General features: G+C 38.7%; 1 protein-coding gene across 2 annotated transcripts in view; it reads right to left on the bottom strand.

Moving 5' to 3' along the window:
* CDADC1 (cytidine and dCMP deaminase domain containing 1) overlaps positions 1 to 13640 on the bottom strand; it is a 45233-nt gene extending 31593 nt beyond the window's left edge. The window contains exons 1-4 of one of the 2 annotated variants that reach the window (XM_081046627.1): positions 13418 to 13640; positions 12605 to 12702; positions 4452 to 4526; positions 826 to 1003 (exon numbers count right to left, since the gene is read on the bottom strand). In XM_081046627.1, coding sequence (XP_080902753.1) covers positions 826 to 1003; positions 4452 to 4526; positions 12605 to 12702; positions 13418 to 13499 — 433 coding nt within the window. In that variant the 5' untranslated portion in view covers positions 13500 to 13640. Of the gene's footprint in view, positions 1 to 825; positions 1004 to 4451; positions 4527 to 5041; positions 5108 to 12604; positions 12703 to 13417 lie in introns of those variants that run through there. The other variant, XM_081046628.1, reaches the window with a different exon arrangement.
* Positions 13641 to 14459: the final 819 nt, after the last annotated feature.

Raw genomic sequence — 14459 nt, 5'->3', positions numbered from 1 at the left:
CTATTATAGTAGTCCCCCTGACGCGTAGCTTCGCATTCTGTGGTTTCAGTTACCCACAGTCAACCATGGTCCAAAAATATTAAATGGACAATTCCAGAATAAACAATTCGTAAGTTTTAAATTGTGCACTATTCTGACTGGCGTGATGAAATCCCTCCCCATCCCATTCCACTCCACCCCGATGTGAATCACCTCTTTGTCCAGCATCTCCACATTGGACATGCTCCTTGCCCATTAGTCACTCAGCAGCCACCTAAGTTATCAGTTTGACTGTTGCAGAATCATAGTATCTATCACAGTGCTTGCATTCAAGTAACTCTTATTTTAACTTAACAGTGGCCCCAAAGCACCAGAGTTGTGATGCTGGCAATTCAGATATGCTAAAGAGAAGCTGCTTCCTTCAGGTGAAATGGTATGCATGCGTAGGAAAAAATGTAATATATATAGAGTTCAGTATTATCTGCGGTTTCAGGCATCCACTGGGGTCTTGGAACGCATCCCCATGGATAAGGGTATGCTACTGTACAGAGGTATAAACGTCTAATATATTAAGCCACTGAAATTTTGGCGTTTTTGTTATAGCAGCTAACCTTAGTCTACTAATATCTGAAGCATCATCTAACTAGTTAGGACTCATAAAATTCTGAGTATAGAACTGAGACCAGAATCTATGCTTTCTTGACTCTTCTTGTTAGAGTGTATCAAACTGTCCTCAGATATCTTTTTAAATTTCTAATTATCTCTGTGGTATTTAAGCAGTATGTTTGCACTGACTGTTTTCAGACAAATGCTAGTAATCCCCAACAAAGTCTTATCCACACTTACCATTTACTATCATTTTCAAACAAGCAGAACATGGCTTTCTGGAAAAATAAAGATCACAGTTTTTCAGCCTTGACCCATGTTTTATAAGAGCAATTTTCCCAGCATGTAAATCTTCACTCGAACAGTGAAGACCAACAATTTTCATGTTTTTCACCACCACAAGACCAGTTTTCTTCACCTACATTACGATACAAAATAATAACTTATTAGTATGATCATATCATGGATTATACTTGACTAATAAAACAAAAATTTTGTTTACTTCTTTATCTGAACACAGTTCAACAAATGCACATTTTTCATTAGGTGCCAAAATTTTCCTCAATGTTTAATGTTTATACCAGAAATGTTCTAAATCTAGGGTTTCTTAACCAAACAATTAAGCATTTAATTATCATTAATTTGTCATAGTTCAAAATGAATACATTTTCACCTAATAAAGGGCAAGAATTAAATCAATGTGCTTTGTTTCTTATAGCATCTAGTCTAGAACTGTTTAGTATTAAGCTTCTAAATGGTCATAAAGAAAAATTTGAAAAACTCTGTGATTTCACACATGAATAAGAGAAGCCCAGAAAGTTTACATGACCCACAGATGGTAAAAGGCAGAACTAAAGCAGAGGTTGTCTTAAATTTTAACATGTTTTAAATACTGATTAAAATAAAGGTAATTACCAACTTCTTTCTAAAAACTGCCTCTACCAATTTGTACCACTATGGCAATCTAGAGTAATGTGGTTAGGTGCCACCTCCCACAAATAGATACATTATTTATAATTTAAAAAAAGGTTTCTCAATGCATAGTCGAGCTCAAAAGAACGGAAGACATACTTTCAGGTGTTAGAAAGGAAGAGAGAACTCAAAGCTAGAGCAGTAAGCTTGAACTATCTTAGCAGTTTCTCACCCATTGCTAGTAGATTGGGCTAACTCTGCTTTTAAAGCCTGGAGGCTGGGGACTGGCTGGAATGCAGAGTTGTTACTTTAACCCTAAAGTGTCCTAATTTATACAGATAACTAGTCAAAAAAGCTAGTGTAACAATATTAACATCAGATAAAACAGACTTAAAGGGCAAATCAGTTCTGTGTAAGGCACAACATAGTCTAGACTGTTTTCACAGCGAAAGACTAAAATAAGGAAAGTAATCCTGATCCTTGGGTTTGGAACCCACTGTTACAATGTAAAGGGAACTTGGGCTGAGAATAGGGTATCTATTATTCTCTAATCCTTTTTGAAGAGATTTTACTCTATGGTTATTCTCAATATAACACATCCAAAATCACTTTACAGATCAGACCAAAGTTCTATTAATGAAAATAGTCAAATTTCAATGTCAGTTATGAGTATAAATATTTGACACTATGGAGAATATTTTGTGAAATGCCTAAAAAGAAGGAATAGATGAGATTTTATAGAATTCCATTTCTGAGTTAACCAACCACCTCCTGAAATATAACATTTAAAAGAAATACAAAATTTTCATTTGTAACATTTATATCCAAAAATATATCTATAGAATATGAAAGATCTATCTACATTGGCTTTTAAAATAAGCTTTAAATTTACCTTAAATCTGTGAACACTTTCTCCTGCCTATCCCAAAACTTTTTAAAGTTTTATGTTCCTCAAAGTACATGTTAGTATATACTTCTGAATACTTCCAGCAAGATTTCGTTTTTTAATTGTAACTTTGGAAAAGAAGTGATGAGGCCTTATCAGAAGATGTCAGTATGCTAGAGCTCATTTTATTAAACTCAACCAATGATGACCAATTGAAATGGCTGCAATTGAATGATTTTAGTTTTAGATGTTCCAAGCAGTTAAGTGGACAGAAATAAGGCCAGAAATGCTGACCACTAAGACTTTAAAAAATTATTCCTAATAAATGGGAAGCATACTCATCAATTTTTTATTAGGCCAAATTTATCACTTTTTTGTCTAGAGTCCGTTTTACCTCAGAAAAATGTATATTTTTTTCATTTTGCTTCTAGCTAAGGCCAAAATATCAAGTTTGAGACAAAAATATTTTCCATCCCAAACTTAAAACAAATAAAAGCCTAAGTTGCATTCCATTTTGGCACTTCTACTTACAGCAACTCCCAGGAATTCCCAGAAGACTGCATCTTTTGAGTGAGTCACTGTTCTGGATCCTGATTTTGCTTTTACTTCACTAACATCTTGGCAAGTCGTCTATGTAATCCTACTCACAGAGTTTTAACACATCGGCAAGAGAGGGCCATCTGTTTTGTATATGAACTAGTATATTTACTTAAATGGAGAGTCACTGCTTTTTTACCTTTGCTTTCCTTATAATTAAAAATATCTAACTACTTTGAGACAAATTATTTCTGTATTCTTATTGGACATTTTAGAATCTGACTCTCAGAACTAATCAGGAAACCTCCAGAAATACACGTCAGAATCAAGGCAACTTTTTTCAAAATATACATGTTTTATCTCTACTCCATACTCAATGAATCAGAACCTCTCTGGAAAACGCAAAAAACACAAAAAATTAAAATAACAAGTAAATACTATGCAATGTTAAAAAGGTTCATCTAGTTAGGTCTAGGCTTTGATTTTACCCTACCTATGTGCTAGTAAGGTAGGCTGCTACTGTTTCATGGATGCTGACAGAAGACTTGAAACTCCTGTGTCACAAACAGAAGACTGTATCACTCACAGCTCAGCAGGCAGCATGACCATGTTTATGATGGTTCCCCTGCCCAGAAATCCCACGTGAGTCATGCAGATGGGCCCACATGGCTTCCTGGACACGGACTGACTCGGTTATATTATAGGAGAGGAGCACCAAGCTTGGGGATTCTACTGTTTTATCCCAAACAGTAAGCAAATCCACTCTTTGTCACAGAGCAAGACATTACCTCAACCCTTAAGGTTGCTTGTTACAAACACAACTCTGAGACATGGCTGAGCAGTTAGAGCCTTGCATTCTTTTTTTTTTTAATTTACCATCTCAATCACTTCTTTTTTTAAAAGATTTTATTGGGGAAGGGAAACAGGACTTTATGGGGAATAGTCTGTACTTCCAGGACTTTTTCCAAGTCAAGTTGTTGTCCTTTCAATCTTGGTTGTGAAGGGCACAGCTCAGCTCCAGTTGCCATTGTTAGTTGCAGGAGGGCAGCCCACCATCCCTTGTGGGAGTCAAACCGGCAACCTTGTGGTTAAGAGCCCATTGGCCCATTGGGAATCAAACTGGCAGCCTTCAGCGTTAGGAGCACGGAGCTCCAACCACCTGAGCCACCAGGCCACCACGCCTTGCATTCTTTAAACCAGCAAGATGGGTTGGAATTTGAATCGTGGAAGAGTTTTTCTCAACACATATGAACCAATATGGGAATGTGTCAAGAGTTAAATGTGAAAATTAAAAAAAAAAAAAAAAAAAAGAAAGACGTAGTAGCATATTATAGAATAATCTGGGGGGTTTTGTTGTTTTACAAGAGAGACATGTACAGTCTTATAAATGCCCAGAAAATTTTTAGAAGAATATACAAGAAACTCCTTTGGAAGTGGGAACAGTGAACTAGCTTATAGGAGGGACTATTTCTACTTTATACCATTGTTTTTTATTTCAAGCACATATCTTTTTTTAATCATAAAAATTCACCTGTTTTTTGTCCATAGATACCCTGGTCACCTCTTCATTATCTCCTACAGGTCCATGTTTTCCCTCCTCCTTTTCCTAATTAAAAGAAGATTAAGGGGGGAAAAGATTATTATGCAAGACATAATTAATTCAATATTTCCCATTTAAAGGCTGGTGTCCTTGGCTTTGGACCAATTTTTTTTTTTCTTGATGAAACTCTGCACTGACTTCCTGCTTTGCTCAGAGCATGTTCAGACGACTTAACCTAATAAACAAGGCCTTTTTATTCTGAGCTCTACATACTTTTCCAAAACATAGAAGGACTGAAAATTGTGGTCAGAAAATAAAATTCTGTAGTTAAAGATTTCAGAGTTGGGGCAGTTTTAAGCAATGGAAAAATCCAGACCGTGGCCCTAGCTAAGAAGGGCCAAACAGATCTAGTGGAAAATGAACTGGACTTGGGAAAAAACTATGTAGCAAAAGCATTTGAATATGGACTATGGTGGGGAGAAAAATGGTCCTCTAATGACTTCCCTGTCCCAGTCCCAGGAGCCTGTGGCCATGTTATGCTACCATGTTGCCAGTGGAATTAAGGCTGCTAATCATCTGACCTTGTGGTAGGGAGATTATCCTGGATTATGTGGATGGGCCCAATGTAATCACAAGGGTCCTTGTAAGTGAGAGAGGGAGGCAGGAGTCAGTGCCAGAGTGATGCAACGTAAGACTCAGCCTGACATTGCTGGCTTTGAAGATGGAGGAAGGGGTTGATGATCCAAGGCATGTGGGCAGTCTCTAAAAGCTGAAAAAGGCAAGGAAATGGATCCTCCCAGAGCTTCCAGAAGGAATGCAGCCTGCCAAATATTTTGATTGTAGCCCCGTGAGACCCATTTCGGACTTCTGACCTCCAGAACTGTAAGATAATAAACATGTATTGTTTTAAGCCACCAACTTTGTGGTAATTTGTTACAGTAGCAACAGGATACTAACACAGGGATGTCCAAAAGTCTCCTCTAAAAGTAAAAACTTGAAGTAGAAAGTTTTGAACCAGGGGCCAAACTCCTTCATTTATTAATTCAACAAATATTTATTGAACCCTTGCAATGTTCCCACCATAGACAGTTCAGGATTTATGAATACAGGAATGTGACAATGAGGTGAGCCGGTGATTAGGACAGGGTTGGAAAGCAGAATCCTGTGAGCACCAAAGTAGGTAGGATGTGTAATAAGTTGGAGAAAGTTTGAAAGTTGGGATGGCAGTCTTGATGCATACTGACATCTTAGTATGATGAAACAAATGCTGGATGATAGAGGAAAGGTCTCTAAGAAGAAAAGCCATGTCCTGGGAATGAAGTTTCTATTTAAGCAAAACAGAAAGTGGAAGAGATTATGATGTTGGCAGCGAAATGGTGGAAGTGCGTATGGTAGTAGTGGTGACGATGATTATATGAGTGATAATAACAGTAGCTAACATTTACTGAGTGTTCACCAGTAAATGTTCACCCAAATTAACTTTAATCCTTCCAACTTTACAAAGTAGCTACTATTGTTCCCATTTTACAAATGAGAAAATTGTAGCTGAGAGAGATTAAATAATTCGACCATGGTCACACAGCTAATAAATGGGTAAGCCAAGATCTGAGCCCCAAATCCATTGTCTTAATCATTATGCTACACTGCTTCTGTTCTGAAATAGTACAGTTAGCCCCTAAATCATGCAAATAAGGTAGCAGACAAAATGGGAAGAATTGGGAGAGGGATAATATGTGATGTGTAGAGAAAAATGAGATAACAGTACAGCTATTCTAATTCCTATACTAAAGTAACATTCAGATAATTTAGATAACTCTAACTTAACTAAAATGAAAAATTATGAACAGATAGGAGAGATAATTAATTTTAAATGACAGCCATTTTCAACAGTGCTTGATTTCTATTCCAAAACTTCTAATTGTGTTTTTTTCTACCAGAAGTCTCATAAACAATATTTTATCTTCCAATCATTTATTTAGTTTTGGACTGGATTCTTTAAAATTATTAGTTTTTATACTTGATGTACACGTTACTGAAAATTCCTCAAGGAGCCCCCATCCACCGTATCCATTTGACAACGTAGAAAATCTCAGATATCAGTTATACAGTCGTTCCCTCTTATCTGCAGTGGATGCCTGATTCGGCAGATAGTACCAAAAACCCTGTATCTACCGATTTGTCCTATGCATAATACCTATGGCAAAGTTTAATTTATAAATTGGACACAGTAAGAGATTAACAACAATAACTAATAATAGAACAATTATAACAATATACTGTAATAAAAGTTATGTGAATATGGCATTGTTAAAATAAAGTTTATTTGAACACAAGTACTGTGATATTGCAACAGTCCCTCTGATAACTGAGATTGCTATTAAGTAACTAGTTGGTGGAGAGCACATGCAGCGTGGATTCATATCGCGGACAGCATGAAGCAGGATGGCACAAGATTTTATCACACTACTCAAAATAGCGTGCAATTTAAAATTTATACATTGTTTTTCATGGGAATTTTCCACTTAGTATTTTTGAACCTCAGATGACCGAGGGCAACTGAAACCACAGAAAGTAAAACCATGGATAAGAGGGGACTACTGTATTTAGAAAGGTTGTTAGTTAACAATACACTAAGGCCATTAAAAATTACAGTTGAAATGGCCAGTAATAATGGAATAGACATGATACATTGATACAATGGAGTGTCATGCAATCATTAAAATGATTAACAAATACATATAGTACATAGTATGTGCCAGGCACTATCTGTTTTACAAATGTGAAATCATTTATTTTTCATAAAAGCCCCATGTAGTATGCACTAGTTAACATTCCATTTTACAGATGAGGAAGTTGACACAGAGAGGTAGAGTAACTTACTCAAGTTTACACAACTAGTAAGAGACAGAGGATTTGAACCCAGGGAGGCTAACTACAAAACCACTGGCTACTCTTAAACCATTAGACTAAGTTGCCGCTCCAATGTTTATAATAGTATTATAGCATAAGCATTTTCCTGTGCTCAGTGAAAGAGGCACGATCCAGAATTAAGTGATCTCAAATGAGTAAAGGGAATAGAGAAAAAAGATTGAGAAATAGCACAAAAATGTCAATTGTCTCTAGGTGGTAGAATTATGAGGAATATTTTTCTTCTGTCCATTTTATAAATAACAAACATATATATTGTACACCTGAAATCATGTAACTTTACTAACAATTGTCACCCCAATCAACTTTAATTAAAAAAAACATATTACTTTGGTAACACATAAACTTATTGTATTTTAAAAAGACAATAAAGTTGTTAAAGCGTCAAAAGCAATGTTTCCAATACAATTATATGTCAAATTGCATCTTAGAGTTTCTGTGATTTATTTTGTAGAGCAAAAGCAGAACAAAGAACTTAAGTGAAACAAACATTAGTTTAAAGAACATTTTCCTTCTCTTAATGGGAAAAAAGTCTTAACCCTATGAACACCATGCGCAATTAATACTGGAATTATTTATTTAATTTAATGTACCTGTCAAAAAAACCTTAATTTCAGCATAAAATGTACTCTTGATACATTATATACATAGGTAGATATAGATATAGATATAAATATACATGTACAGTATACTAATACATATAAAAATTAAAATGAGATCAAATCTTGATATTAAAAAAAGTTTCTTCAAAATTAATAATCTCTAATGAAGGGGTTCAGAACAGGCCTCTCCAAGATATGCGACTTTGGCATGTAAATTATTTTCAGCTGAAGGCAATAGGAGACCCTGCGGGCTCGTAAGAAACTTTTACCTCACCCTTAAAGAATTTAATATAGGGAACTTGCCCATAATAAAAGTTACCACCACAAATAACTTTTTATGACCAATCTATAGGGCAGGGCAAACTTCTGATTACTCAACATCTGCTCTTATCGTCCTGAGAATGACCTTTCTCCCCTCTGAAGCCCTGAGGCGTCTTACCTAATCCTTAACTGAGAGTATCACATATGCCTCATTTTTCTTCCATCTCTGAACCTCTCATCTATGTGGAGTTCTCATACATACGTGTGTAATTAAATTTGGTCATCTTGTCTTGTTAACCTGTCTCATGCCTATCTGATTATTAGGCCAGCTGAAAGAACCTAAGAGGGCAGAGGGAAGTTTCTTCCCCTTGACACTAATAAGCCCAGCATTTTAAATGCATGTTTAAAAAGTCTTAAGTTTCTAAACATTTACTTCTAGTCTGTCTCTTCAAGATGAATTTTATCTGCAAAAAAAACAAAAACAAACCAAAAACACCTGGCAGCCTGAAAATCTTCTACTTACACAAAATAATACTAAGCTATCAAGAAGTAGACAGAATAAAAGGACTTCAAAATCATGAAGAAAATAAAGAGCTTTCTCAAAACCATTAATAATATGTAGACCAGGGTGGGGTTGGAGGTGTGGTTGACAAGTAGCGAATGAGAATGCATAACATTTTTAATAATGTTTCAGTATTTAGAAAACATTTCACATAGGAATTTGAAGAGAAAACTATTCCAAGAGATACAATTTTATCATGAAAAGGGAACTCCCTATGTACACACAGATCTTACCCCCCTTCACAAAATGTAACTTAAAATGGATCACAGACTTAAATGTAAAATGCAAAACTACAAAACTTCAAAAGATAACTTAGAAGAAAACCTAGACGACCTTGGGTATGGCCATGACTTTTTAAATACAACACCAAAGGCATAATCCATGAAAGAAATCAATGATAAACTGGACTTCATTAAAATTAAAAACTGCTCTGCAAAAGACAATGTCAAGAAAATGTGAAGACAAGCTACAGACTGAGAGAAAATATTTGCAAAAGAAACATCTGATGAAAGGTTATCTAAAATATACTAAGAACTCTTGAGACTCAACAATAAAACAGACAACCCAACTAAAATATGGGCCAAAGACTTTAACAGATACCTCACCAAGGAAGATATATAGATGGCAAATAAGCATATGAAAGGATGCCCCACATTGTATGTCATCAGGGAAATGCAAATGAAAAACAATAAGATAGCACTACATGCCTATTAAAATGGCCAAAATACAGAACACTGACAACACCAAATGCTGGAGAGTATATTCAGCAAGAGGAATTCTCATTCTTTGCTGCTGGGATCGCAAAATGATATTGCAACTTTGGAAAACAGTGTGGTGGTTTCTTACAAAACTATACACACTTATAAAACTTAACATACACTCCAGCAATCATGCTCCTTGGTATTTTCCCAAAGGAGTAGAAAACTTATGTCCACACAAAAAATTGCACACAGGTGTTTATAGCAGCTTCATTCATAACTGCCATAACTTGAAGCAACCAAGCAGGTGAATGGATAAACTGGGATACAGTCAGCGCTAAAAAAAAAAATGAGTTATTAGGCCATGAAAGGACATGAAGAAACTTTATAAATACATATTGCTAAATGAAAGAAGCCAATCTGAAAAGGATACATATCGTGTAATTCCAACTATATGAGTTTTGGGAAAGAGAAAACCATGGAGGCAGTAACAACAACAACAAAATAATAATAGCAGGTGAGGGTTTGGGGAGGAATGAATAAGTAGAGCACACAGAATTTTTAGGACAATGAAAACACTCTGTATGATACCATAATTACAGATACATGTCATTACACATTTGTCCAAATCTACAGAATGTACAACACAGAGAGTGAACTCTAACGTAAACTACAGCCCTTGAGTAATTAGGATATACCAATGTTGGTCCACCAATTGTAACAAATGTATCAGTCTAGGGGAATGTGGATAATGGGTAAGGCTATTCACATGTGGGGGCAGTGGTACATGGAAAATCTGTCCTGTTTCCTCAGTTTTACTGGAAATCAAAAATTGCTCTAAAAAAATTAAGTCTTAATTTAAAAATGGTGAATTCTCTAAGTCCCTAACAAAATTCTTCAACGCAATCCCAATAATTACAGGCTACAATCTGAACTCCCTATCAAGGTCTAAACAAATTTTTTTTTTTATGATCTGATTCCTGTATACCTTTCCAAACTCATCTTCAGTACCTTCCCTCTACCCAACTTCACCCTCTGACATGTGGACCACAAATTCTCTCACTCCTCACTTTTCCATACGCAGTCCCTTGGCTCGGCAAATGTAGATGAGAGAGACTGTTCCACGACATGACTACTGTCTACTGAAAGCTGGACCTGGGCCCCAATGGAGGTTGCGTTCTGCAACCCTCCCTCCCGCACCCACCCCCCATCCCTCACCTTAGAGACTGTCCGATGGTAACTAATGTTCATTCTGACATAAGTCAGTGCCCCTCTCCTGCCTCCTGCTATGTGCTGGCTCCTGATCAGCCATATACAGTAGCATCCACGTACTCAAACACGTGACTGCTGTGTTTCCCTGAAAATAAGACCTAGCTGAACAATCAGCTCCAATGTATCTTTCGGAATAAAAATTAACATAAGACCCGGTCTTATGTAATATAAGAGTAAATTATATTATAGTAAAATAAGATGGGGTGTCAAATTAGTTTTTGCTCCAAAAGACGCATCAGAGCTGATTGTCCAGCTGGGTCTTATTTTGGGGAAACACAGTATCCACCCCTTTACCCTGTGGAGTTCTCTGGTGCCTGCCAAGTGGTGAGGGGATCCATTTTGTATTGCAGCCGCCCAAGACATGCCCTGTATGTAAGTCTCCCTTAATAAACTCTGTTAATTACCAGACTGCAGTGGCCAGCCTCTTTTTTCGGTCTTTCCCTGCCTTCGACTTCCGGAGGTAGATTTTCAGTCTCAGAGCTCCTCCCTGGCTCTGCATGTACTACATAACAGCAAATACCAACTCATTCTTCACGTCTCAGTGCAAATGCAACCTACCCTGTGAATCCTTCTCTCACTTCCCCATTTAGAGTCTGGTCCTCAGTCTTCAGTCTTGGTAGCATCTCTGCTTATATGTTATAAGAGTTGACTCTACCATCTAATAGTACCTTAATTGTTTAAATGCCTATGTTTTGTTCCTATTAGAAAGAAAGGACTACGTCTTTTCTTTTTGTATCTCCAGTGCCAAGCACACAAGTTCATTCACAGTATAGAAGACATCAAAAATAAAAAAGGGAAAGAGGATGGCTATGAATGACCTCATAAGAGTATTACGGGAATTTAAGGATTTACAAGTCTTTCTGTGGAAAATCTGAAGCTACTTTTCAGCAGAATGTTGGCAAGTTGGATACTTCAATAAGCACATGCAGAATACAATTATAATTTTATAAGCGAAAAAAACAACCTATGCTTTAAAAAAGATTGAAGAAAAGCATCAAAATGTTAAGAGATGTTGTTAGAATGGTGAGAAACCGTGGGTAATATCTCCCCTTTTGCTCTGTTTTCAAAGGTGTCTTAAATGATTAATTTAAGCTAATACTATTTTCCATAATATGATTTTGGCCCCCTAAAAATTAATAACAGCACTCTACACTTCCAAATCTACCAAACCAAAATGGTGAGAACCTAGCACCACGCCAATCCAAGCAAATGATGAGGACATAGCACTGTGCCACCCCAAGGGTAGGAGGAAAAAAAAGATGTAGGGTGTACATACTTCTAATACATTAAGTTTTATGATTATTCTTACTATACATTCCGAACCTGTTTTGATCATCTCCTGACATCCAAAAAAAGGACTTCTTACATGGAACAAGAAACCAATTAGCATTCATAGATTATCAATTACAATAGTAGATGCTAAGGGCTATACCAGGTAAGATAAAACATGGTCTCTATCTTCAAGTAATTTACAGTTTGGTGGGACAAGAAAAACCACCCATATGAAATGCCAACAGTATTCAATTGAGTGATAAATTATATGGTATAGATAATAATCTGGTTGGCCAAATCAACATATAAACACCATTAATACCTGATAAACAATGGTACCCTCAGAGAGGACAACTATTCTATTTTTAGACTGGAAAGATGAGCTGTTAGAGCTGGAAGTTACACATATCACACTAAACCGCAAAGATATTTCGCAAATTGTAAGGTTTTTGAGTTTGGTTTTAAGTGTGACGCATCCTGGAGCAATACAATCAAATTTTACACCATTGATTTTCTAAGTGGTTAAACTTATCTGAGGGAAAAGTATACCTGAGATTTTTGTCTTTGGGCTTCTGCTGCTGGGAAGAGTTCCATCCAGAGACTGAGCAGTGTGAAAAGGTTGACTTTAGAGAGTCTTGGTATTTGACCTACAAAAGAGAGGGCAGACACTTTAAAATTTTATTAACGATAAAAATAGGAACTAAGCTCAACGCCACTTGGGTGCTTCAACTTTAGTTCAGCGGCTTTAGGAGGAAGAGAAAAAGGATAAGAGGACCAGAGAATCAAAGCGCTTTCTTAGCAGGACACGGGCTACAACCTCACTGCAACGACTTCTTCCAGCACTTTCCAACGTTGGGTCGTCTTTCTCCAGCCCTCACACAGCCCGGGAAGAAAAAGGTACTAGCTACGGGAACAACCTAACGGAACTCATGAAGAGTCTTTGCACCTGATGTCGTCGTGGAGTAAGCTTTTCTCGGGCTGTGGGGTTGCAACAAGGGCAGGGGCTGGAACACGGTACTAAAACTTCGGTGGCCTTGGAGAGGGAAGCAGTTGAAACATAAGAAAACGTCGCGCGCGGTTAATTTGGAAATCAAGTCAAAAGCACGGTTTGGGGACCTTTCAGGCTCGTCAATCCCCGAAACCCCAGCTCTCGGTCCAGGGAGGCAAAGGGGGGGGGCAGTGAGCGCGACTTCAATAGTAGGTGCAGCCAGGCCAGGGGTTGCAAGTGACTGAGGCAGGGACGCGCCACGAAGGCAGAACTGCAAGCGAAGAGGAAGGCGGGGACCCTGGAGTTGAACCGCTGCAAAGGCACAGGGCGGAGAGAGAGGGGGCGGCGGGGGGAGCGGGGTCCGAGGCACTCACCCGTCATGCTGCCCGTCTGGGTGCTGACTGACCGCTGGGGCCCCGCGCTCTCCAGATTTTGCATCTGCCCTGCTTCTTTCATCCCAAGCCTAGTGGCCTCTGCTGCCCTGCAAACCTCTCCCTGCTAGGCATGATCTTAGCCCCAGATCCTCCGCCCCCCGCCAACTCCCAGCAGCTGTAGAGCAAAGGTCAATGCGCCGCAGCCAGATGACGTCAAAACCCTGGAGCCACTTCCGGGCGCGCTGGATGACGTCGCACGTTGGATGACGCTACACGTCCGATTGAGGCCGCGGCGCGCGGGGCTGCCCTTCCCGCGGTGAGCGTCGGGATGAGGGGATGAGAAGCACTAGGCGACACATCGTTTGAGGCCGGTATTGCAGCAGTCAGGTCGCTTGAAGATGTCTTGGCCCGAAGTGACAGGGTGACGAGGCCTGGTCAGACTTGCGAGTTTGGATCAGAGAGTAAAGGGGAATTGAAAGGGAACCCTGCCCCACCTGTCAAGGTCAAAGTCCTAGGAGAACCTGGGAGGCGAATCGGGTGGGAGCTGGGCGTCCAGGGGTTGTTGTCATCAGAGATTCGCCGGGGCTGGGGAGCTCGGTGCCGGGACCGGCACAGGGACGTGGCGCGTCCTACCAAACCCGGGAAACAGTCAGAGCTGAAACTGCCCCTGACGGAGGGGAGGCGCGGAGGAGGCAGCAGGTGGAAAATCTGCACGTTGTAGATTTGTGCCCAGTGCGTTTTATTTTATCATAAGTGTCCCTGGCGTACATCTATGAAGCCCCGCCCTCGCCGGTGACTCAGAGCCCAGGGTCCGTCCCCAACCGGTTCTGTGATCACAACTTGAAATACTGACAAATAACAAGACATGAGAAGTGCTTTTTGAAAGCAAAAGCTGAACGTTATTAAAAGTACATCATTTTGCAAAGGACTGAAGTGATCATCAGTGTTGAAGAGCGTGGCTGCACTTCATTAATTTTCACTACTGTATTTCAAGCACAGACAGTAGCTATTTTCCACAATTTATCCATGTTTGAGCCCAGAG

Source organism: Rhinolophus hipposideros, assembly GCF_964194185.1.
Source record: "Rhinolophus hipposideros genome assembly, chromosome: 4".
NCBI lineage: Eukaryota > Metazoa > Chordata > Mammalia > Chiroptera > Rhinolophidae > Rhinolophus > Rhinolophus hipposideros.
Note: the sequence above shows the minus strand (reverse complement) of the source record. Positions and strands in the feature narration are given on the sequence as shown.